Here is a 26,586-nt window from a genome sequence, read left to right as displayed (position 1 = left end):
CCACATTCTAGCAACTTTTATATTATGTTTTGGCTGGAAGCCAAAGATTTAGAGGTATTAAACAGGAGGATGTGTCTTAGAACGAAAGATCTAAGTTCACCTCCTGGATATTGCCAGTGACATCTTATGTGACTTTAGGTAAGTCACTTAACTCCAGCCTGAGTTACCTGTTGGTAAAATGTTATTTTTTTTCTTTCCTACCTATATTCATTTAGTCATAACATTTCTTGTTAGCGGAGACCTTTGTTATTTTGGATCTCGATCTCAGTTGCTATTCTAACAATTTATAGTTTTTGCCAAGTTTTTTTTTTTTTTTTTAAGTTACAAAAACACCTTGGGCAACTTATTTTAGAAACAATGCATTCTGAAATAGAAAGCAGATTGTTCCATTAATTCTGTACAGTCTTTAATTTTCATTACGTTGTGTTAGCTTTGTTTTTTGTCTCACACTGAGCTACTATATTCCAGCAAAAGTAAAAAAGATAATATGCAGAGAAAATAACTAAATGTTTCTTTATCTCCACATAGTTGTTTTTTGTTAGGTTTCACACAGAGTAACCTAGAGTTTAATTTGTCATAATTGCGACTATATTTGAGTTTGTACAGCTGTATTTGCATCAATTAGCAAGCTAATCCTTATGTAACTGCGAAAGTGGCAAAAGGGTGTTCACTAGGACCAGTTTTCCCACTAGAGTTCCTGTTTTTCTTACCATTTTGCTGGTGGAGTTCCATTTGGCACAGGAGTCCTGTCCCAACTCTTCCCAGGTGAGCTCTGATACTTGCCGTGTTCTTGAGGCTAATGGTGACTTCTGGACATACCTAAATTCTGCTCCAAGTGCATTGGACTTGAAAACTTAAGAGCTTTTGCTTATACTGCGAAGACCTGTTCCATTAAATGGCCCTGCTAGCTGGAGTAGCATAGTTGAATAATTTTTCTATGAGTTGGAAGATGGGAAAAAAGGTGCCATTCTTTATGTATTCAACCTGATCTGTTAAGGAAAACAGATTACAGATAAGTAATGCTTTGTGGTGGAGGGCTCCAAGAATAGGTGAAAGTAAATGCTGAAATATGTCCCAAAGATGTTAGCCTAAGGAGCAGGTTAAAAATATTAATGCTGTCATATGTTGAAACTGCAGTGACGTACACATTGGAATTCATACGCAGTGAAGCAGCAGTTCTGAATATATTTACTCATTCAGTGTGCCTTACAATCAGTATGGCTATTACTTTGGATTTTCAGAAGCTTCTACAGCGGTCATCTAATACAGATGAACTCATTTTATGTCTTAACTAAAGTCTTGTGCATTCCAGCTGTAATCTAAATCATTCCTATCTAGTAGGCTAGGAAAATAATCCTTGCGATTTAGTTCTATAATAAATTACATTAATGTTTCCATTTGGAGTTGTTTTGGTTTTTTGAAGAGATAGTGTCAAAGAGAGAAGGTAGGCACACTTTGTTGTTGTTGGTCTTCCCTGTGAGCACCAGAGCCACTAACAGACGTGTTTGTCTGCCTGTATTTACACTGTAGATCTATCCATGCTTAAATCTCCCTTAAATGTACGAATTCATAGTTCCAGAACACAGTAAAAATAATCCTCTTTGAAGGGTTGCAGCGTTATCTGCTGCTATTGTGGAAACACTAGATGTTTCCACAAATTACTTTGCTACACTGAAATTGTGTTCTTATTTTTCAGTTACTATACTATTGTTACATGGTTAATTCCTGGTGATGACTGTTAGATTTTGCAAGTCATAATGAAAAAGTTAAATAGAGCTTGGATCTCGTGCTTCTTTTCATCAGGACTTGTGTTGGCAATTGCGATGCTGTCAAACACCCATCTTGCTAATTTGTACTGTGCTTGTCTCCTTCCATAAAAGGCTGAGGTATTTAGATTGAGGATTCTTAAAGATACAGTAGCAATTTCAGAAGATCCTCAAAAATAGCAGTCATTAAATTTTGTGCCATTTGTATACGTGAAAGCATTTATGCGTACATAGAAATTACTCATTTCTTCAAGGCTTCCACAGAGCAGACACATCTTAGAATGAGTGTTAATACTGCATTATTCACAGTTTTGCAGAATACTTTTTCCACATGATCATGAGTCTTTGTTTTAACTGCCATAATCATTTTGTGTGGTAGGGGACAAAGCAACTCTCCTCTGAACTTTAGCTAGCTCAAGCTTAGCAAATGAAAACAGCTTGGAAAAGCCAGTGTCCTCACTGACTAACTTTCTGTAAATCATTAATATTCTGTTACCATTTTTAAAAAATGCTATATGTTTTTTGCTCAGTCTGAATGGCATTCAGCAGTGTCAGCTCATCCACAGTTTCTGTAAAACTTCATGCAAACAAGATAAACCACACAGGAATTGTATAAAAATTCAAAGCTTTTCTCTTCCATGAAACTTCTTTTTTGGTGGATGGTCTCCAGTATAGAACTGATACAAATTCTGATGAACGTAATGTTTCTTGGTATTAATACTAATATACCAGTGACAATGAATATCATTACTGATAACTGAATTAAGTAATCATGTGTATTACTTAAAAGGCTGAAAGCAGAATTTCCATACTTCATAGTTAAAACTGAAACACGTCCCATGTGAAGTTGAATTCACAATGGCCACATTAGTTATAGCAAAGCTGCTTTTGCTTACAGCTGTTACAAAGGACATATTTCTGGGGAATTTTCCAATTCAAGAATTTTTGGTTTGTTTTTAAATAAAAGTAGTTAAACATCATGGCAACAGTGATTTAAACATAAGACAGTAGTCAAGTTTTATGTGACTCACTGTAAGAAGCTTTTTTTCTCCCTCAGGTTTTTAAGATAACCCAACTGCATCAATTAAAGTTCTTACATAGACAAAATTATGTCTACAAGTTTAAGTTCTGCCACACTGCTTGTACCATTATAGGTACTTCAAACAGGGAAGAAGGGACTGTTGCCTCGTACCAGAATCATTCAGGAACAATTAAAAGTCTTGTCAGGTATTCACACCATCTAACTTAAGCATTTAATTGAAGAGCCTATTTCTCTCTCCTTAGATAGAATCTAGGGTCTCTATTTAGATAATCTCATTCTCTAGAATAATATACCTGGTGCCACTGACTGTATACAGCCCCTGGGATTCCAATTTAGGCACTTAATTTGCATGTCAAGAAGTCAGACAATACGAATATTCTCTTTTATTCCCTGATTTAAAGTACAAAAAAACTTAATATAGAGTGCAAAGCTAAAAATATGTTCTAATCCCAGATACTGGGTGTTTCCCCCCCCCCAAAAAAAAGCATGTTTTGGGCATTTCTGTGGCCAAAATGCAAGCACAGAAGTGTTTTGTATATTCACTTTTTTCATTTACCTTCCTTGGATGAGAAAAATAATTAACAATTTCTATTTTTTTTTTTTAATTGCAGTGTCTGCTAGCCCTATTTCAATTACAAGCTTAATGTTTCTTAAGATCTTGCAAATAACCTTACTAAACCCTATTATAACATTTTAATAATATACTTCAGTGTTATACATGTCAGTGTTTAACTGCTTTCATTCTATTAAAAACTGCATTCTATGAATATGAATTTAGTTTCTGTGTCTCTTGAGTTCAGGAAATACACTGCATGTCTGGGTGGTTTTCACCTTGATTTGTCCTTCCTGTTTGTTCAAACAGAAGTACATGCAATGTTTGTGGTCCTAAAAGCTGAGCATTATGCTATGCTTGAATATAGCTTTCCAGCCAGGGATTTGTATGGTAAGGTACCATCTCTCACAAATGCAGATTTTTCTGTTTCTATTTAATTCTGAAATGTGCTACAGTTTTCAGAGAAAATGGAACACTTGCAAAGCACAATGAGTTTTAAGATTGTACTTCACATCAGGTGTTAGTTTTAAATACTTAATTTAAACTGCTGTCATGTTGCTTCTGTCTTAAAATCACTTGTGTTCGAAGGGTTTCAGATTTTCAATATGATAGTTTTAGTGCAGTTTAATAAATGTACCTTAACAGTTTAAATGACTAATCTAGGTGATACACATACCAGTCAACAGTAGATGAACAGCAAGTTGCTGAAGTTGGGTTCTTAACACCATGTTTAGTCTCCTAAATAGGTGGCCTGTTTCTCCAGAAGTGTGGAGTGTTTGGCAGCTCATGATAAACTTGAAGGCATTGGGAGTATCCAGCTGCTAAGTTCTTGAAGTGTTCGGATGACTGTAATTGTCCAAACACTGGTTTATAAGCCAGGCTTTACCAGTTTATTTTTAGTAAGGCAGTACCTGCAACAGAACAATGTCTTCAGACTTTTTAATGCAGTAAGATTGATTACCTGGGACTGATTAAACAACATACAAGACCAGATATTTGTGTTTTGGGACCATACTGGAGATATCTCTAACTGGAGAAAACAGTCTACTGCCATACTTTTAACTTCAGGATCAAGACCTTTGAGTAAATAGTATTGGGAGCTGCACGGATGAACAATTCAAAGGAATCTTTAGCAGAAAGTTTGTGGGGCTTATCGTACAAATGTTTTTATGACTCTTTATGAACTAAGAATTCTCTCCTACTGTTAATATTTGCTTCAGTTGTACAACTCATTCTATTAATGCACGTCAAAACTAGAGTTAGGAAAATTCCACAAAATCTATCCGTGATGATAGTATAGCAATGTTATATACTCTAAGTAGCGTATTTAACCTCATTCTGTCTGCCAAAGCAGAGTTGTTCTCTAAAGTTAAAATGAATACGTTCTCACCTAAGATCTGTCCAAGAGTACATTTCTGTATGGTCTGATGTATTTGCATTTATGTACTCAGGACTGCACAGAAATTCCTAGATGGAGCGGGGAGTGGGGATGGGTGAAGAGGGTAAAAAAAGACCCAAAACCAACTGAAAACTTGAACAACAACTTCCCCTTCAAATGTCTAATTGTTCCTTTAGTTTTGTTGAAGCTAATCATCAGAAATCTTCTGGACTGGCCTCATAAGTCAATCTTGCCAAGCCTTTAATCATCTCCATAATGTTTCTGGTTTGTTACCAGTTTAGGACTGTATACTGTTGAGCTGAAGTACTCCAGTATGGATACAGTACATGCTGTTGGGGTTTTTTGTTTGCTTTTAAATGCTTATGTAGTTCAGGAGTAGGTGTATCTTTGCTGCAAGACCTGTTTTTGGTGCATTTTAGGCTTAATTTAGCTAGCTTACAGAGCTGATTGTGTCATTTTAATTTTAAAACACTTGCTGTCAGGTTGACCACTTGCAGATGTCTACCAGATATTATAGTTCATCTTTACCACTAATGACAACATGGAAAGTAACCACGCAATTTCATGTGTCTACTTTAAGCCTTCCTCCTTGCTTTTTTTTTTTTTTACAGAGCTAAAATTGTAGTCAAGTCATAGGGTCTCATATTAAGTTTTTCATTTACACTAGTTATGGTTTCAACAAGGGACTTATGATTATATTATGTCTTTACTAAAATGACAATGCTTTGAAGTTTAGATGTTAGCAAAGATTATATTATAGAATATATAATGTACTTAATTGTTAGATTATTGCTGCTAATGTTAACACTGAATACTATATTCAAGTACTTTTTAAAGTCTGTGAGTACTTTATTATTAAATCAGCTGTCACTTTCCAGTCTTGGAAAACATTTTTATTTAGGTCAGTTTTCAGTGAAAAGCTGGAACTTGTTAACATTTCAGTTTGGGAATTTTTTTTAAAAAAAAGTTTCTTTAATTGAGCTTTTAAAAAATTAAGTTGATTCAGCAAGGTCAAAGCTACAGAGTTTTGCAGCCAGCTAAGACCATACTTGAGTCTGACTAGAAGCTTTACGACTTTTAAGTTGTTTCCAGCCCACATCAGATGATGCTACTTTTCTTTAGAATGTGAAGGGACAAGTAAAAGAGCATATTTTAAAGATACTTGGATTTACTCAATTTAATACTTATGTTAGAAGTCTAATTAAAGCCTGTGTCCAAAATTCAAAGTTGTTTAACTTCTTAACTATGAACATCTATCGTTAGTGTTTGTGGTTAAAGATTAGCAAAATTGTATTCACTGTTTAATGGTCTCTGTCCTTGTATTTGCTTTATGTGTAAATGACAATATATAAGCTTTGAGATGTGACTGCACTGAGTTTCTGTAAATGTTCAAATGGGATAATCTTTGCATAAATTATGTGGATATATTTAGAAGTCCTAAACAGATTGTGCTGAGAAAAATGATTTGTCCAGCAATTTAGTGCTGAAACATGCTCTTCAGAGAAAGCTGCCTCCTCCCATTTGTTCCACATTTAGCTATATGGGTGGAGGACTTACAAAATGCACACTCTGTAGATGTATTTTGCATGATGTTGTCCAAAAGTCCTTCTAGCACTAGCTGTATTCTATGAGTAGGATTATTCATGGTTCTTTATATTGTGTAAATTGGTAAAAATTCAGAAATAATGATCACTTTCAGGTAAAGTTTCTCACATAATTTTAATTTTTAAGTTGAGATGGCAATTTGTCACTTAGCCATATACCTCTGAATCTGTAGGTAGTTACACCAAAACCATGTTTTCAGTTCTGTGTGTGAATGCAGATGGAATTCTGGTATTGAAAAAGTAGGTCAAGCAGGTTTCAAATGTTTACATTTATACAGTTACAAAGAAAAGAAAATCTAGTGTGAGAATTCATAGTGCTTGGAAGAAGTTGACTGTTGGCTCTGAGGAAAAAAAAAAACTAGCATTATGTTGTGACATTCCGCTGAGCCATGGACCTTCTGACACAGCAAGAGTTCACTTGCTGCTTAGCACAGGATTGATGAGCCACAGAGGTGAGGGAAATGCAAAATATTTTACAGGAATTCAGCCTTGACAAAAGGGGCTTTTGGAGTCGGGATGATACAAAACTTGTCTTAACATATATGCTTATGTATTGATGCCTTTGTACTACTGATTATCTTTAGTTTCATTATTTCAACACGGTTGATAAAGCAGTTATCTTCTAAAACAACCTGGAACTGCTTTTAAAACAACATGGAAATAGTTCTAATTCTTGGGACTATTTCCATGTTGTTTTAAAAGTAGTTTCAGGTTGTTTTAGAAGATAACTGCTTATCAACCGTGTTGAAATAATGAAACTAAAATTAGTCCCAGGAATTAGGACTATTTCCACATGCATGGAAAACTACCTAAACCAGTCATGTTCAGTGGTAGTACTTTTCATGCTTGTCCCAAAATCAAGGAAAATCACAGTGGAAGCTTTCTGATCGAGTAGAGCATGCTGTAGTAGAACTGTCCCATTTCAAAGCACTGTGGATTTTTTTTTTTCCTACAGTAGAACTTTCTAGAAAATTTTTGCTGATGTGACCTACATTATTGAAATACTTATGTTCTGCTTTGAACATAATGGCTGAGAATGCCCATTGTGTGTTTCCACTGCCAGAAATGAAGTAAGAGAATTCAAAGAAACCTTTTTTTTTCTTTTTTTTTTTAGCTTTATAGATGTGAACTTTCTAAGGTATAAAGACAGTTGGAACGGAACAGGTTTTTTTCTTCTGCTTCCAGCAGTGCAAGATCTTTCACTTTGGATACACAAAACTTGCAAAACAGAATGATGCAAGGGTGAAGCTACGATCACTGCAGCATGTCAGCCAGTGGAGCAGTTTACAAATGAGTCACAAACACGTTATGTGTTTTACTTTTCTGTTTCTCTGTAAGATCCATGACCAAGTGGGCCAGTTTTAGTGATTAACCATGATGGAGCCCTTTCGTACAAGCTTCTGCTATCCAGAGCAAAGTTAAGTCTACAGTAATGACCACTTGCCAGATAGTCATGTGTTATCTCAACATATATGTATATTGCGATGACCAAAAATAAATAAGAAAATCTTACTTCGTGAGCCTGGGACAAAGATTGTGTAACACAGTTCAGTCCAGTTTTTACCAGTACTAGTTCTTTTCCCCTGTCAGCTACAAAGGTAGCAAAGCGTGTTTTCTCTTTATTCAGCATTGGTTTTTGCAAGAGCATTTACTATCTACTGAGTACTGAGAATTTATGACTTCATTAAAAATCCTGATGAGATACCTTCTGAATACTAGGGGGTGGTATGGAACAGATCCAGCTTAGTCACTGCTCACACCTTGTATAGAGAACAAGGTTGCTGTGGTAAGCAGGTTCTTTCCATTGTGCTTTTGAGAAACCTGTGAGGGCATGGAAGCAGATTAATCGCTTCACTTTCATTCTGCTGCTTCTCAGGCCAGCTAGAGAACTGCATGAAGGCCAACTACTCCCAAAATAAGGCTCCTGTGAAGTAAAATAGTACTGCTGATTTGTTGGCACTCACACTGGGTTGAAGATCACCTCGCAAAGTGTCAGTGTCATTTGGTGTGGGACATGGCAGGAGACGGAGAAACCTCCTTTTAAAATTTACTATTAAAATTATCTAAGGGCTTCAAAAAGAAAATAAAGAATCCAATCAAATGAACATAGCAGATGGCTTACCCAACAGGAAGCTGTTACTCTTTACAGTTGTTTGAGGGAGAGAGAGCTGGAAAAAAGACTTCTCTCTCTTCATCCCAATGTTGTATCAAGTTAACTAAACTTCCTAAGAGAGGTTGAAGTTAAGACCTTAGTTTCATCATGGCTTGTTTTACAAAGCTCTCAATAAGTAACAATTTCTGATTCATAGAAAACCCCTATTTCAAAGCTTACTTTTTCACTCCCTAAACATGAAGAACACCTGCCTGCTAAGGGATCTAGTTTGAAATTAATCTGTGTTCTTGCAGAACTGTGATAGAAAGTCACAGTGAGTGTGTATGTATGTGCTAAGTCGATGGCTGCATCTTTAGTGAATTTTAATGGTCATGGGATGTGTGTGGTGTAATTCTGTTGAATTACTACAGTGCAACACAAGACGAGTAAAATTAAGGCATGATTACAGGATTCCTTTACATGCAATACAGTCCAGCCAGAAGCCTTGCAAGTAGGAGAGATTGCAGTTTAATGCAAACTATTTCCAGTCTCTGAAAGTATCTCAGAAAGACCAAAGAAGTCAGAAGTCATCTTTTTTCTCTCTCTGTAATTTAGGTGTATTAGAAAACATGGGAGAAAATGTCTTAGTTGAACATAAAATCAGTGAAAACATTTATGATTTATTACAGTAACTTTTATTACCTTTAGTGACAATATGTGTAAGATATTATGGTAACGCTTCTTAATCGTCATGCGCAAAAAAATGTTCTCTGTGTGGCTGATAATCGCTTAGTAAGCTTTGTGATTTTTTTTTCCATAGTTTAGCGTTAATTTTCCAACCTTTAACCATTTAGTACTGACCGTTTGTAACTCAACTCTTTGTATGCAGAGGGTCTCAGTTTAATCATGCAGAAGCCAGGAAGTGCAGTCTCAGCAGGGGGCTGAAGGCCCATGCCGGGTACTTAGCCAAGCACTAAGAAAATGCTTTCTTTCATGTGAGGTGACTGTCCTCCTTGTCCTGTAGTTCCCCACCTTACTCACTATTTAACTTCTGCATGAAATGAAATGGATCTCTTACAGACATTAGTCTCCTTCATTAAACAGCCTAATGCTTAATGCTGCTGTGGATCACTAAAATGGATTCAAGCAGTTCTGAAGGAAGCGAGCAATCACAGGCTATCAAAGTGCATACACAGAAGAGTTCTTCACAGTGCATCTTTAATTTTATATTTGGATGCTATTAAACTTAGCTGTTAATAAAATCAGGTCTTACTGTTAATAAATTCAGGAATCTTAAGCTTTTGTATCATTGTCCATCTCCAGAGTGTCTGAGCGTACAGCCTTTAGAAGGCACCTTTGTCTTCCTATCAAGTTTCCTGTTAAAAAAGTACAGAATTTATATTCCAATACTAAGGATTTTGTTCTCTTTTAGGATCGAAATAGAATGTATGACAGTCTGAATATGCACTCTTTGGAAAACTCCCTTATTGACATTATGAGAGCAGAGCATGATCCACTTAAAGGTATGTTATTATGCTAAATACAGAAAAAAAGGGTCATCCATTCTGCATATATGAATTATTAGTGATTGCTAATTTAGATTATAGGTTCATATTAAAATAATGAATTATTTTCTCAACTCATATAAAGGGTCAATTTCAAGCTGTATTTTATTGAAAACACCGGTTTGCAGTTGTTTAAAACTGAAGTTTTAGTGTCTTCATAGGATTTCCTCCCTTTCCCCTCTATCCTTCCCTCCTTTCCCTCAAGAAATTCATAGTTGGTTTTATTTAAAATTTCCTTGTCTGCTGTAGGAAATTCTACCTCAGTTTGTGAAGACATACTGTTCTGTTAGAGGTAGTCAAAAGAGGGTGGGAGGGGAATCAAACCGCTACCAGTGTTAGCCTTTTAATTTTCCCTTTATTGTATGGAAGGTGAAAAGAAAATTAAATCCACTGATAAATTCAGTTTTTGTGCTTTCAAATATGTTTTCAAAGTTCCTGGAGGATAATAATGCATCTAATGGTCCAGTATCTGTTTGTCTGAAGAACTCCAGAAATACACTTGGGTTTGGTGTTGGAACACTAAAGTTCCAAGAGGAACTTACCATTTTGGGCCCTGTTCAAATAATTTAGCCACAGCAGTAAGCATATAGCTAATATTTGTGGGCTTCAATTTTAACTTCTCTATTCACTGTACATTAACTCTTTTGAATTCCGTTTTTCCATACTTATTCTCAGGTGGTGTTTCCCACTGAGCTTCAGGACAGGGAGCCCAAGCCATTTGATTTGTCCTGATTAAATGTTACTTCATTTGTGGTGTTATAACTAGACTAACACAACCTAACTTTAAAGTTGTGCAAGACTTCAGGCTTGCTTTGCAGCAATTAAGCTTAGTATTGAAGCAATTGGGAAAAATAAAATTCTTTTTTAATGGTTATTTAGTCCCATCCATTCTTCATTTCTAGAGGCTTCTAGACTTAGTATATATTACACTGCCACAAAAGGGCCTGTGTTCTCCTAATTTGAAAGACACTTTACTAGAGTCTGCTCATGGATGTCTTAAGATCTATAATCTATTGGAAGACCTGTAGTATTCGGGTAGGATGTAACAGTGTTGTAAAATTTACAATCTAAAGCCAAAAGTTTGGGGTTTTTTCCACGCTGAAAATGTCTACCAAGCATCAGTATGTAGATGCATTTAGTTAACCAGTTACTTTTTCTACTCTTTAGAGTGAAAGCTGAAATTAATTTTTCTTAGATGTTCTTAAATCTGATCTCTTGTTTCTTGCCTACAGAGAATTAATTCCAGTTTCAACAATTCTATCATTTAAGTCCATTATTAAATTCAATTTCTATCTATTCTGCATGTTTACAAAACATTACTAAGTAACACAAAGGGGTTGAAACCCGTGAACAGTCCAATGGTAACTGCTGTGGACTAAAAGCATGAGTATGTTGCCCAAAGACAAGGTAACTACTTAGATCATCCCTATTTCAAAGCCTTGTTGCTTAAATTTGCCACGCTCAGATGGTGACTAATGTTTCTTTGGTTACCTGAACCCAAATCTACCATCAAGAAGGATATTAAAATGCAAAGCTACTGTTAGGCATAATATTAGAGAATGCAGATCTTCTGTTGCAACACACTGTCGTCGGCACCTCTCACATTTCTGAAAACCAATTGGTTTATTTATTTCTTTCTGTGCACGCTGACATGACAAATGGAAGTGGTTGCTCTTTCTGTTCCCCCTGCCATTTCGCTGTTTTCATTTTGGCTTATATAATGCAGAAGAGTTCTCAGAGGCACAGTGAGCACAGAACAGACCCATTTTTATTCATCTGTTCGTATTTCATTGTGATACAGTGGATGAAAATGATGTGTTTCCAATAATATTTTTTTCAGCAAGAATAAGAGAAAACAAAAGCTTTAAGATTTTAAAGTGAATTGGGTTCATACATACTTTTGAAAAACTCAGTAAAGTTTCCGTAGAGATTCTGTGCTTTCTAGAGACATGAGTATATAGTTTCAGTCTGCAGTTCAGAGTTGGGTATTTTTTTAAGTTTCACCATTATACTCTTACAGTGAAAATTCTGCTAAGTTTTATGTTGAACTAAAACAGATGGAAGCCATAGATAGTGATGAATTCAAAGGAGATCCTTTTTTTTTTTTTTTTTTTTTTGTTTGAGTGCCAGAGGACAATGCACATGCCAAGTCAATTTAAATAGAGTGTGTGCTGTTATTTAAATTGGTTGATTAAGACCTTTTTTCTCTTTGGAAGATATTTAGCTGAAACAGCTACATTATTAACAGTAAGACATGAGAAATTTTCCTTACAGACTGAAAATGGGAGGAAGAGATCACATCCTAGAACAGCCTTTTAGTTCCCCTCTACCTCTCTTCTGTTTAGTCACCATTAGTTGGCATTTCTGTAATTTCCTAGCAACTCAACTTTTTTTTTTTTTTTTCCCCTGCAAACCATGAAATACTAATGTTTTTATTTCAGTCTTTGTGGCTTTTTCTTTTCACCACAGAAAATCTGACATTTACTTAAGAAGCCATCATACTTGCTTGCAGAATGCACATGAGTAAGAATATTATTGTTATTTATTTGTTGTTCTTACTACTATATAACATACTTTGTTGTAACTAAAGAATATTTTGTAACTAGAGAATATTATTCTGACAAGTTTTTAAGTAAATCTAAGCACACTAGAACAATGCATCTTTTATATCTGATCACAGCAGTAAAATGAAAGTCCCTGGAATTTTAAGCACGTGTTTCAGATTTAGCTGCTTACAATATCTGGAGTATGACTAAGCATCTTGTCTCAGATTTTGCACAATGCAGAACAGACACTGTGTGTACTAGCTCACAGCTTTAAGTTTTGCATTTCAAGATCCATTTTAGAAGGAAGTCATATTTCACCACTTTCGTTTTCATGAACTTGAAAAAACTTTATTTCAAATATGATTCACTGAAAGCTAAGTTTATGCCTGCCAAAAAATTGTTTATAGATGCATGATTTTGGCTTCACTTAGACAAAGTTTAGTCATTACTACAGACATGATGAAAAGAAAGAAGTAATTTTTAGCTTTCAATAAGACATTTTTTCAAGGTAGGCTAATTGAGAATAGATGTTTGACTTCACTAGTCATTGCAGCAGAAATACTGATCATATTAGAACTAATCTTTCCCATGCAGCTTTCTTGAAATGCATTTGATAATAAGACATTAAGTAATGTTTAAGATTACCCCATCCAATCAGTGAACTATAAACTGAAGTTAAAAGTAATAAAAGTTAAAATAAATTAATTCATTTTTACATCATTGTTCTTAAATACCCTTTTTATTCTTCTAATAGCTGTTAAAACTATTTTGAGAGAAGAATTGCAATATTGATAGCCAGAAATATATGGATATTGGTAGTATAACTTTTCCAGACATACCTCTTATGTACTTGCATTTTTTCCTCTTCTCCTCCCCCAAATACCAATGCTTTTTGATGTCGAGATGTAGAAAACTTGCATTCTAGAAATTACAGAATCAGGGAAGCCAATACATTTGAGCTAAAAGAGATTAGAAAAAACTTAGAAGAAATGGTTATATTTTGCATGGAATATGTATTAGAATTGAGGAGCAGGTGTTTTAAGGGAATCTGTTATCTACTGTTTTAAAGATCTTTGTAGTAAACACTGTGTTATTTTCCATGTAATTTAAGGGCTTGTCTTTTGTAAGGCAAGAGTGTTGATACTGAACTCAATTTAAAATTAATCTCTGTTTCCTGGCCAACTCTTCTTCTAGCTCTGCAAGCTAGATGTAAGGTAGTACTGAGCTTGGATTAGCCGTAGCTGTATTAGCGGGAATAATGAGAAGGAATATTAACTTTATGTTGAGTTTTTCTTCTGTTTGTTTGTGAGGGAAAGTTACACAAATACATTTTTTGTATAGCTAGCAATAAATAATATAAGTAAAACACTGTTATTTGGCCTATCTGTGGGGAGAAATAACTTGATGCACTTAAACGTGTGTCTTGCTTCTTGGTTTTGTTTTCTCTTTAAATTGGTTTAGTTGAGCTTTTTGGCTGTTAGACATCTCTCTCTTAAAAGCAACCTGCTGGCACAAGCTCAGTGAAGTAAAAAGGAAAGCACTGGTGACTCAGCAAGACAGTAGAGAACATTTTTTTTTTCTTTGCATATCGTAACTTTTATTTTCAAATAAATTTGTTTTATATTTTGTGTTTCAAAGCTCTAAGTTTAAAGTTATGCAATTGCTTCCCAGATTAATTCAAATTGTGCTCAGAAAAGAGTTTCTGAGGCTATATTAAAAAAGCATGGAAGGAAAAACTTTGCTGTTAGTCATATAAACGGCTTTGAAATTGTGCATACAGATTATTTTCTCTTTCTATCATAGAAACTTTTTACGATAAAAGAATATATTAAGACTAATCGACTGCCTAAATAGATTGACTGTCAGAGACAGCACATTTGTCCTCGTTATGACTTACATAATTCTTACACAAACGTTTGAAAGTGTAGTATCTAGGCTTTCTGTAACTAGGTGTTGTCCAAACATGGTTTTGTGCTGTTGTCTTAACTACACTGATTCAAAAACTGAGCTTTCAGAAACTGCTACAATCCTCAGCCATTCACTGGTCTGTTAAAGTAGTTTGAGAGAAGCTTAACTTGGAAGCTTTTTCTCTTTGTGTCAGGAGATCTCTTGAAAAAAAGGAAGATGGGAAAGGAATTTGTGGTTCTCAGTCTCTTCTTTCAACTGTTTAAGACTTTTTTAAAAAAAAAAAAAAAAAGAAGAGAGGTAGTTATGAAATATCCAACTTCTGAAACTGTGATCAGTAATGTTTAAAGCAATCGTTACACTTAAATCTATCCCAAATGTTTTAATATATGGGGATTCCTCCAACAGTTTAGTTAAATAGGAATATAAAGTACACATTTCCAAAAGTAGATATGAATTTGCCTTAAAATGAAAAGTGAATAAGCAAAGGTACATCTGTATGCTCAGAAGAGGCTTATAAAAATTTTTAAATTTCCGTTACCCGTATTAGTAACATGAGATTACAGAAACGTAGCTAAAACTAAGTTTGTCGCTCTTTCCTCATAGTTTGAATTAGCAAGACTTCTAACTGAATTTAGTGGATAAACTAACCCTCCAAAATTTATTTGCAAGCTTTTTGTTTTTCCCTGTCCTTACAGAAGACTATGTTACGAGAAATACATACCAGGCAGTTCTGTTAACATTAATCACATTTAGACATGGAAGAGGGGGCTAAATTTCATAGAGCTCTAGTTGTATAAGAAGGAGAAGCAGGTATATTTGATACTTAGCAGTACTATTTTGAATTTAGCTGTGATACATGAGAATTATTAATTAACAATAAGGTGATGAAGTTGCCAGTTCAGGTTTGCACAGAGAAAATTTCTATAACATGTTACTTTATGATACAGTACTGTAATATTAGGCATTGTATTTGTTCCAGATAGCAGCATGTTACTTATTTTGGATGCTGTAGAGCTAAGTTCTGTAGACAGTCAGTGAAGTGATTACTTTTAATTTCTCAGGAATTGAATATGTCTATTGTTTAAAAATTAAATATTCTCTAATTTGTGTTTGATTTTAAACTAGAAAAGCATCTTCATATATTATCAAAAATTCTTTTTTAAGCAGGCAGAGGCCACTGAAATCTGTAGAATATCTCTTGAAAGGTTTATACGATTCTAGATTACTGACATTGAAGTAGGATGAGATTACATAGGATTTGTGGTGAGGGCAATTCTTAAAATGGTACACTTTTCACTGCATGTTGTTCGATGTCTTAAAAAAATAGCTGACTAGAAAGAAATCTGTAATAGAAGCAAAGTAAATTGTTATAAGATGGTACTCCCATCTTCTGTATTTAATACTGTATGTGTCCATTTAATTATAATAATCTGTTAAAAAGATAGTGTAATCTGAGCTCTGTATAAGACTGATCTTGCACCCAGTTCCAGACATGAAGTGCTCTGAATTTATGTATATCATTAAATTCAGGTGAACACCCCAGAAACACTGCATTTTGCTTCAACAGACTAATCTGAGGGATAAGAACCTAAGTTAATGTATCAAATAGCAGTAATTGTATTTTGAAAAAGTAAGCATACCTTCTATGTTAAAAATGTTTTTAACGTGGTAAGTCCAAGTACTAGACAAGGTAGTAAATACAAGTATTAAGTTCACCAGAATGTAATAATACAAAGTATGATAGTATGATTTCATTGAAATAACCATGTAAATAAGACTTACAGGAAGTATCGGTACAAATGTACATGTACCGAATACTGTGGTACTCATTTTTCTTTCTAACACTCAAGTCATTCATTATCTGAGCTAGCAAATTCATCTCAAAGAGCAAGATTGGGTTTCTTTGCACTGTGTGGTTCATAAGTTTTATGCTGCAGCAGTGGGCCCAGCTCACAAGTGCGCTCTCTCCCCGCTAGTTAATGAGGAGTGCTTTGTTATTTCAGCTTTTTCAGTATGGCACTTATGTTTCAGATGCAGTTTATTTGTGAAGCTATCAGGAAAAAAAGCAAAAAAAAAATACAAAATCAGAGTTGTAAACCCAGAATTTGCTGTCTTCTAAAACAATTTTCCTCTCCTGATGTTGACACTGGTGGGCTTCTCTGTCCTGCTAGGCCTTAAATCTGACCTCTTTTTTCTGTAATAATTACAGGAAAAATAAAAGTACCTTTTTTCTTCCTTGCTGAGTAGGAAAAGAAGGTAAACGTATACAGACAGGGAGAAAGAATTTCACCACAGGCTCGAGGAGGCTCAAGATGAGATAGTAATTTCTCACAATTTCTATTGTTGTTCTACTTAGATACAGCATTCCGATTTGCAAGAAACGGCTCATATTGTTGCAAGTATTTCTGTCACACCATATATAAACATGATGGTGACGGGAAATAATCTTGTAAAATCCATGCTGTTAGGCAAATGAGTGTTACCTTTATAGACCAAAGAAATAGGCATTAAAGCAAAGTGACTTGTTAGACACAGGCTGAGCAAACCAGTGGCAGCTCCCAGACTGCAGTTTAAGGATGCCTTGTTCCCAATTCTTTTCCTATTATACCAGCATTGCTTAGAAGGGCAGAATATTTGTAGTTCCAATAAATATTAGGTATACCTGTAAATGTTCAGCATGACAGAAAAAATTACTTGTATGTTAAAACTGAACATCTTGAAGATAAGAAACATAAAGACAGAGGCTCCTACAAATATTTTTTGTTTGTATCTTACTGAAGCCTGCTCAAAAATTCTGTAGAAGTCAGAGAAGACAGCAGAGTCTTTTTGGGTGGCATTCGTCTGCCCTTTTCCAGGATGTTGCCTTTGCTCTTCATTGCTTTCCTCCACACTTTTAAATTCCGAAGCAAATAGTTCCTACAGTGTATGAGAGGAATTGTTAGACAACTTTAATATATGGGTTGCTGATTTGGTTTTCTTTTTTTATTTTCCCCCCTTTTGTCCTATATTTCGTTTTAGAAAGAGTGAGCCTTATTAGGGTATGACCATGTCTTACTAATACTTACATCTTGCAAGCTGTCTGCATATATATTTCCCTTTAAGCTTGTGTGAGTTCTAAACACCCATTGCTTCCAGACTGGATTCTTCTTTATGCCTCCACAAACATACTAATTTCCTCCAAAAGATTTAGATGTTTAAGTTACAGTATGTTTTTATATATGCTTATGGATTATAAGCAAGGAAGTATGTTTGAATAGCAAGATAGACGGAAATGTAGTTTTTGCACATTAAAGCACACTTCTTTCAAACACAGCAGCTATTGTAAATGTCTCTCTAGGTCAGTGTGTGCTACTGGTATGTTTGCAGCTTCCTGTAAACAGAAAACGTCTCCTTTAATAAAAAAGAATTTGTAGTGAACAGACACTTCAGCTGTGCATTTTAAACCGTTCATTTAACTAGTAACATATAAATGCTAGCAATGTAGTAAAATGTAATACTTGAAAAAATTATAAAATCAGAATATGAGATTTTAACGTAGTTTTTATTCGGTATAAAATGCTGAAAATATTATCGATCATATTCTTTAATTTTGTTAACTCTGTAGGTAAACCAGTACTCTGGTTTTGCCAGATTTACTGAAAAATATTGCATACAATGATTATATGTAATACACCAAGATACAGTCATAAATTGGTTAATAAAATTTTAATGCCTTAGTTCCTCTTAACATGATTTTTCTTAAATAGATTCAGTAGAGAAGCACTGAATTGTAGAAATGCCACTCTGTTAAGCAATGTCACAGTCACTGTGAAAGAGAAGACTAAAGCAGTCAGCACTATTTCTGGGTGTCATGAAACAAAAAGTAGCTTTATCCTATTGGAGCTGATCCCAAAGCACATTGCAGATCTTATGACCAGAGAATTAAGGTTAAGAAGTCTGTTCTTGTCAGCTTTAACTTGGGTCAAGGGTATTGTTGGTTAATGTGCTTGGAGTTAAATATTAGCTCTTTATTTCCCTTAGGCAAACTGGAAATATAGTTTATATTTAAATTCTAAGCAGTTATTTTTCATTATTTTTTTTCTAGCATGATAGCTAAAACCTCTGTATTTGTTTTGTTTTGTTCTTTGGGTTTTGTTTTCTTTTAAGGTCGCTTGAGTTATCCACATCCAGGGACTGACAATCTTCTGATGTTAAATGGTAAGTGCTAATCTTATAACAGTTTCTAATTATCTCTAGCTTAGCTTAAATTTGACATGTTGGTATAAAATTATACTATTATATTCTGTTATTGAAATACTTGCCTCTAGTCTTCAACACTGATGGGACTGTTGCCATTTTTCAGAGTTGAATGGCAAGAGCTAATCTTCCAACAGCCTTTCATTATATCTAGCTTATGTGAAATTTGAAATGCTCGTAATGATGCACTGTTCTTTTTTGTTCTCAAGCAAACCAGTGGTATGTTCGCCAAAGATCTACTGGAAATCTATTATACAGAAACAGGAATTAGAAAAACAAGATGGCCAGAAAGGCATGATTTTTCATCTTGTGTAAATAAAGAGTGAACTGTATACTTTGTATTGCGCTTACGTGAAATAACATTTTATTTTTGTTGAGTTTTTTGGAACTAGCTTTGTCAAATATGTTTCTAGCTGCAAAATGCTCTGAAGTTAGAGTTCATGTTCACGTTCCTCTCGCAGTAGGTCAAACTTCATGAACATCTGCTACTCAGTGAAGGCATGAACTTTAGCCTTTGTTCAAGGCTAAAGAAGGAAGCAGAGCTTGGTAATCCATCTAAGTCAATAATAAATCAAGGGAGTTGCACACAAATGTTTTCTACATTGGGAAAAATTAGACCTATAATGCCACAGCTTCTCTAGATTAGAAAACGTAGAAACTGTTGTACCAGAAGCAAGTATGCTTTTGTCATTGACTTGATGGGTCTAAACATTACCAGTAAAGACCTAATTATTAAAAAATACAGTCAGAATAGTAGAATAGTTACTTCAGGTTTGTGGTTCTGTGGACCTCTTTTTTTTTTAATTGCCTTACTGTTTTGCACAGTCATTTACACTTGTGCAAATGGATATAAGATGTAAAATATATTTAACTTCCTTTGTGTAACATTGAGTATATGTTTAGAATTTTAAGGAAATTGAGGTTTAGCTTTATACTCAGTAAAGGAAAATACTGCACAACGGACATTTGAAGAATTAAGTCCTTTGGTATTGAATAGTTCTTTAAGATAGTGGAGTATCTTGAAAAGTGAAAATAGCTGCTTAACTATTGAAATAAAATTAATGTTTAGCCCACACAGGCCATAATCTTGATTCCTGTATGTTGAATTTCAGTGTGCCTGATGTTACAGTATTTACAATAGTTAACTTTATGTATGGAACTGTAAGACCTATTCTATAAGCTGGTTTGTTCAGGTGGTATATGTGCAATTGTTATTATCTGCTGATTTATAATGAAGTGTTAGATGGGAAGGTATTAAAAACTAAGCAATCTTATGAGCAACTATGAAATACCTCAGTGCAATCAAAGTAAGAAATTAATCTAATTTTAATTCATTTGTTTTAGTACTTAGAATGGTGAGCTTCTCTGTTTGTAGTTTTGCGTGCTAAAAGGGTATGTGGGAAGCATTGTTGCTTTGTGGAATATCTAGGAAAAAGGGTTTTGCTGTTACCACAGACACTGGAAAATTGCATCTCAATGGTACCAGTCTATCCTGAAAACCTTACTACATAGCTAGAATATGCACTGAATAATATCTTGTTTGTTATTAATGCTGGTGGAGTTTCTACTGTAGTTTGGAAGTTAGCACTTAATGTGACTGCTGTCCTCTTTAAAAGCTGCAGTATTATTTCCAGCCTTCAATAGGTGAGATAAAAATAACAATTTGAGTATCTAAAAAATGGGTGCTGCAACACCTAATTTTTAGGTGTGCCTTTTAGAATTTACCTCAGAGCCTTGGTTTAGACACCTAAGCTCTCTGTTGTGTACCTAGAGAGCCTGATGTACCTGTCAGTGAAGTCCCATGCAATCACGTGTAGTATTCAGAGGCACCTGAACTGCAGCTCCATACAGCATGAGAACAGAAGCACTCGGAACAGCTGCTGGGAAGCTCCAGCAGCTCAGATTCTGCACAACCTTTCTTTCTTAGCGAGAATTGAGGGGCTTCCTCCAAATTTGTGGCAATGAGAATTACATCTTGAACACTTGCTGATAAAGTTGTAGACTTCAGTTTCCTTCTCTGCTTGAGTGGATTCAAGCTAACGTTTCCCTGTATTCCTGCAATTAGTGCCTTGGAGGGTGGAAGATGGACGAGAAGAGTTGGTAATCCAGAGACTCATGTTTGTCCCTTACTTTCTTAGTAAGTGTTGTAGTTGCTATGAGGAGGAGCAGAAATACCAGACCTTCAGGAAGAAAAGCACCAACATTTTTAAGTGTCCTGGGCCCATCTATGTGTGCACTAATACTTTACACTAGACCGTGACTCTCACTGGTTTTAGTTGGCTTGATTTTAGTGGACTGGTATCTCTGGATCCCAGTGAGGTTCTGACGTGAGCCAGACTGGAATTTCTGAACCCTTTTAAGGCTAAGCACTTCTACATAAAACTTACTTTTAGCTAGTTTTTCCTCTTCTTCCATGATAGATCTTTTCCAGCTCATTTAAAGTGTACTTACTGAACTGTACCTAATATTAATATTTACAGTTTTTATTATTTAAATTAATGAAGTGAACCAAAAGGAAGCTGATTTATGTGTTTTAATAAATGATATAGCTGATAATTATAGATTTGTTTCAGCTCAAGCTGTAAAAAAAAAAAAAGCAATGTATTTTTTAATGACTTAATAACTCAAAAGTAAGGAAAAGATACTGTGGAATGGATTTACCTGAGTACCTCTTTAATTGTCAACTTAGAGAGAACCTTTCTGTAGCAAGTAATAATGCAACAGTGTCATTTGTTGGGGTGTAGGGTGTTTTTTCCCCTTATAGGATTCCCCTCCCTTTTATAGTTTTAATGCCTCGAATTTTTTTAATGGCTGTTGAAACATAATTCACTGCTTGATTACTTCAGCAAATGAGTATTAGACTTTCCATCTTAAAGATACTATAGCTGGTTGTGCTTCTAAAAAACTGGTGTTTTACTTCAAACACAAATTATTACACTTCCTATAGAGGAATTACTAAATTAATTTCTGTAGCCTGTTAGGCATGCCAAACTTGAATGGTCATAACAATCTCTTTTAGACTTAAAATCTATAAAGATGTGATTTCTAAAGAAATCTTAATAGAATTTAGGCACCCAAATACAATAGAATGAAATGGGAATTAGACATCTACCTCCTTTAGGCTAGACTCTTTGGAAATTTTTTCCATAATTGTTTATGGATTTCTTTACATGAAAAATAAGTATTAATTTAAAAGGCTTCACTGTCACCATTTGGTCATTAAATCAGGAATGTTAGTGACAAATAGTATTTTATCTTACTTTCTATCATAAATTTCATAGTTATCTTTAAGAATAGGAAGCTTGCCTTGTAGTTTTCCCTGTTATACAACATAATATTTTGAATTCAGCTCAGTCGTTCAGTGGAGTTATTTAAATCCGTACAAATTTGATCTCTGGTATGTATTTGACATACATGTCTGAATAAAGTAGAAATTATATATTTGCTGTCTGTGTGATAGCATTGCTCACATAATGTACAAAGTCATATTGATATTGTCTTCATGTTAAACAAACATGCACAAAAAGTCTATTTACTTCTGTCTCATTTCTGTCTTTGAGCTGTAGTGGAAATCTTTCAGAGTTTTTGGCTAGTTAAGATACCCAGCTTAATAGACTAAAAGATACAGAAAGTATTTCTGTATGGCTTATTCTTTGAATAAGTTCAGGATGGAAGGAAGAAGTTTAATCTCTCCCTTTTTTTGTTGTTGTAAATCAATTATTTCCCTACAGTGTCTGACCTTTCCCAAAGGGCTGTCTCCCCTGCAATTATTTGTCTAAACATATGCACTGATTACGTAGTTGTATATATTAAATACATATATATATAAAACCTATGTGTATAGCTAAATCTATAATTAAATATATATAATGTGCATATTTGTACAGACCACCTGATCTGTAAGTATATGCTATGAAAGGTGTAAAACATTATGTGCATATTATTTTCATGAATACAGAAATATTTCTGATTGAATCTAGTATCTTCAGAAAGAATAATCTAATTGCTTACACTGTAATAAAAGTTTGATTCAGTTGAACTGTTTTCACAAGTGGTATCTGGCCTTTGAAAGAAAGTTTATATATACATATGTAATGTGGAGAGATTAAAATACTGAAGTTTCATGAAGCTAGGATATGTTTGCTTTAACATCTTATTGTTAGTAAGACTTTGTGCTTACTATGCAACTTACCTATATTCTAACCACTATGGTCTTTAAAGTCTGGATAAAAATAGGAAAAAAAATGAGTTTTGCGAAATCATTTTAATGTTAGTGATCACATTTATTGCAGCAGTGCCTGCAGATTGTCTAAGAATGGGATTGCGTTTTTCTAGACTCAAAATGGCAGAAAATCCCTGCCCAAAGTATCAAATGGACAAGATGGATAAGTATCAGGGGAAAGGAGTTTGCCATACGAGTAAAGTAAATGATGTGACAAATTCAAGTACAGTTACTTTGCATTTTCTCTGATTTCATTGTTTTGCTAAAGCAAAGAATACGCAGATAAATTTGGTGCATCGTTGTAGTTTTCATATGTATAAAATACCGCAACAACTCCCCTTTTAAGTTGATTGCATTGGGACTTTTTTAGCATTTTAATACCCCTTTTGTGTTTCTCCTTAAAATTACTATTGTTTATTTTAATGCACAAAGAAAAAGAGTTCAGGTGTTCGCTAGCAAAATGTTTTTATGCATATCAGCTTATTTTAACTATGAAAATAGAAAAAAAAATAGCTGAGCTAGTTTGGTGAGCAGAATGGAGCAGAAGTGGCAGAAGAGAATAAAAATTACTAAGACTTGTGCAAAAAGTTGCTGATTAATATCCATCATTTATGTATTACTCTTTGAGAGAGAACATGGCACTACAGTCATTCCTATGGATGTGATGTCCTTGAATTTTCCCTGGTTGCTCTAGTTTTATTTGTGAACAAAAAAAAAAAAGGCATAGAGGGAGTTAGATGAAGGCTTAGTGACACTGTTGCTAACACTATGTGGGAGTCACTTTGGGCAAGAGTCAGAAAAGGTCCGTACGTGCTGCAGCACTGACATAGAACTGTGTGTTTTCTAAGTGCCTGACTTCAGAGGCAAGCAAGTCTGAAGCTCGGCATCAGTCTCCCCATGCAGCAGGAACTAGTGAGAGAACTAATCACATAGAATGGATTAGGTTTTGTGGATTCTATTTTGATGTGGGAAATCTTAATCTAGGTGTTTCCACTTTGTTAGATAGCCAAGTCTTTTTCAGAAAGTGGGCTTTTCTGTTTTGGCTTGCTGGTAGAAAGTTGGAGGATCTGAAAGGAGTCTTAAGCAAAAGACTGTTCTCATCAGTAGCGATTCTGTCAGATGAAAGAAAATAAATTTGAAAGTGAGTTCAGTGCAAGCTGGATGAGAATATGATGACAGTTGTGTAACAAATCCACAGTTTTAAGGGAGAAAACACAAGGAGAGAGATTTTTAGAATTCCGTAAGTAAACTACTGAATTCCTAGTAGGAAGGAATCAAGATAAAAAAGAAAATATATATATATATAGTATACTTACTAAAAATTTTGAACAACCTCATGCAAATAGGAGGTACCAGGATATAAGTATTTAATAATATGAGAATGCAACAGGGAATGACATTTGCGAATAACTGAATTTATGAGGCTGCATGTATTTCAGTGTCCCAGAACCACAGTTGCTTTTTGGGAGAGATATATGTATGGAGTCCTAGTAAAATCAAAACAATATTGCTGAGATGCAGTAATCTCTGTTCGTAAATGTTGCTATAAGATTATGGTTTACAGTAATGTTTCTATTAGGATATTTAACTACAATGTTGTAATGATTAAGGTTTTTTACAGATACAAAAGCTGTGAAACAGGAATTAAAAATACTTTGTGGAAACATAACTAAGAAATTACACGCTGCTTAATAGTTTTTGTATTAGTAATCTGTCTATTTTTAGTTTCCTAGCCTTCAGGCAGAGAAGCAATCAGTATGGTCTTCTGAATTCCAGTTATAAGCGTGATCTCTTTAAGAATCTTGCAAAACTCAAAAGTTAGGAAAATCTTGGATTTACTTGCAGTCTGTCAGAAATTGTTTCTTTGCCTTTGTGCAGTGTTTTTGATACAATGCTATTTCTTCTGACTTGTGCCCTGATTTTGTTTGCTACCACAAGGAGTCTTTTGTTTCAAACAAAACCTTGCAGTTAATATTCTGCTAGGTCTTTTCATGAAAAAGGAAGGTCACGGCTTATAGCATTTTTATTGTCATTGCAAAGGACTGTACAAACTGTTCCATGGACCAGGATGTTTCTGTGATTAATTACCTCTTGCTACGTGCTTCTAAAAGTAGTATTTTCAGTTTTACAATTTCAGTACCTTGTGTGTTATTTAAACACTCCTGTAAGATACGAATCACATTCATGAAGATGAATTACAAAGTTACCACAATTTATGCATCCATAGTTAACATAAAGTTAGGAACAAGTATAAAAAGACGTTGAAAGATTTTAAAGTATGTTCTTTACAGCTGATGCTAACGTCAATTTTGTAGCAAAATAGTACAGTATTTAAGGGAGACTTTAGTTTAATGTGTGCTCATCTACAATTATCAGTAGCAAGTTCCAATGCAGATTTTTACTTAGGCTTACCCACATAGTTCTTTGTATCTTAAATATTTTAATATGTGGGCGTGATACAGTTATTTGACATTTTACAATTTGTCCTTTGTTTGCATGCAGCGAGGAGTTATGGGCGAAGACGAGGTAATTCACTTCTGTTTCTAACAGTACAATTAATTCTGATTGAGCTGTTACTGATCATTACAATTCATTAATCCAGATTGCTGATTATAAACGCTTATCTGCATGTTGTCTTAGTTTGGGGAAGATGAAGGGTGTGAGGGAAAGAGGGGTGCAGTCTGGATTGTTATGATCATTGATCTCTTTTTAGAGTTTGAATTACAAATCCTTTAATCAGTTAAAATGCTGTAGTCCTAATCATAATTTAGTTCGTGCTAATGGCTACTTCTTGCAGTTGTTGCCCCCTTTAAGAGTATATAGTTTGCTAGTTGTTCTTCTAACTCATCTTCTTTTGCTTCTGTAGCGTATAGAGTAAAAACTAAAAGCCTTTCGTTTCATAAACTTAGCAAGAAATCTAGTAGACAACTCTTAGAAATAGTGAGCAGATTTTTGTAGTGTAAGCCAATAAGTGCTCACTGCCCTTGGAAAAGCTATACTGATGTAACTGTATGAGGATGTGACCTGCGGTTGTTATAAAGACCATGTAAAGTGTGCAGCAGAAACATCAAGATCTTTGATAGCTTCCGGTGTTCACAACATACACATAGGTTCATGTGTCTCTCAATCTCTACATTGACTCCTAACTGATTGCTTGGTAGCCCTAATGTAGAGAGGAATGAGAATCTAGATCATGGTTGATGTGTGTAACTAAAATTGTGTTTTGACGATTCCTGGCAGATTCTAGTTAATTCTTTTCACTGACATAAAACAAAAAGAAACAAAGGTTTAAAAGGGCTTAACATTTTAATTCACAGTCATTGGAAGAAATGTGAAAGCCTAGGAAATTACCTTTCTGCTGTCTTTGTCTGAGAGCTATTTAAAAGTGAAGAGGATGGAGAAGAAAGTATTAGGAGTCATACTAATGTTCCTCTTAATGTGTTAATCCATTGTCCTCTACGTCATCTTAGCTCTCTAAGGAGCCACAGTGCTTTTGGCAAACTTTTACCCACATTAAAGTAAAACTGATCTCTCTGATATTTCTGGATCTCTCATGTTCTCTTTAGAACGTGTTCTGTAGGTTTAATTTGTACTGGGAAGAGAGCCTTAGATTCTCATTGTTCTTAGATTTTAACATTGAAGCCCACTACAGC

General features: G+C 34.7%; 1 protein-coding gene across 1 annotated transcript in view; it reads left to right on the top strand.

Moving 5' to 3' along the window:
* The window catches only part of CPEB2 (cytoplasmic polyadenylation element binding protein 2), a 51,976-nt gene that overhangs the window by 4,815 nt on the left and 20,575 nt on the right, over window positions 1-26,586 (top strand). The window contains exons 3-4 of the mRNA XM_086747234.1: window positions 9,889-9,979; window positions 18,622-18,672. Of these exons, the coding sequence (XP_086603360.1) occupies window positions 9,889-9,979; window positions 18,622-18,672 (142 nt within the window). The remainder of the gene's footprint in view (window positions 1-9,888; window positions 9,980-18,621; window positions 18,673-26,586) is intronic.

Source organism: Chlamydotis macqueenii, chromosome 4 (assembly GCF_036417535.1).
Source record: "Chlamydotis macqueenii isolate bChlMac1 chromosome 4, bChlMac1.mat, whole genome shotgun sequence".
In the NCBI taxonomy this organism is placed as follows: domain Eukaryota; kingdom Metazoa; phylum Chordata; class Aves; order Otidiformes; family Otididae; genus Chlamydotis; species Chlamydotis macqueenii.
The sequence above is the reverse complement of the archived record's forward strand: the minus strand, read 5'-3'. Positions and strand labels throughout refer to the sequence as shown.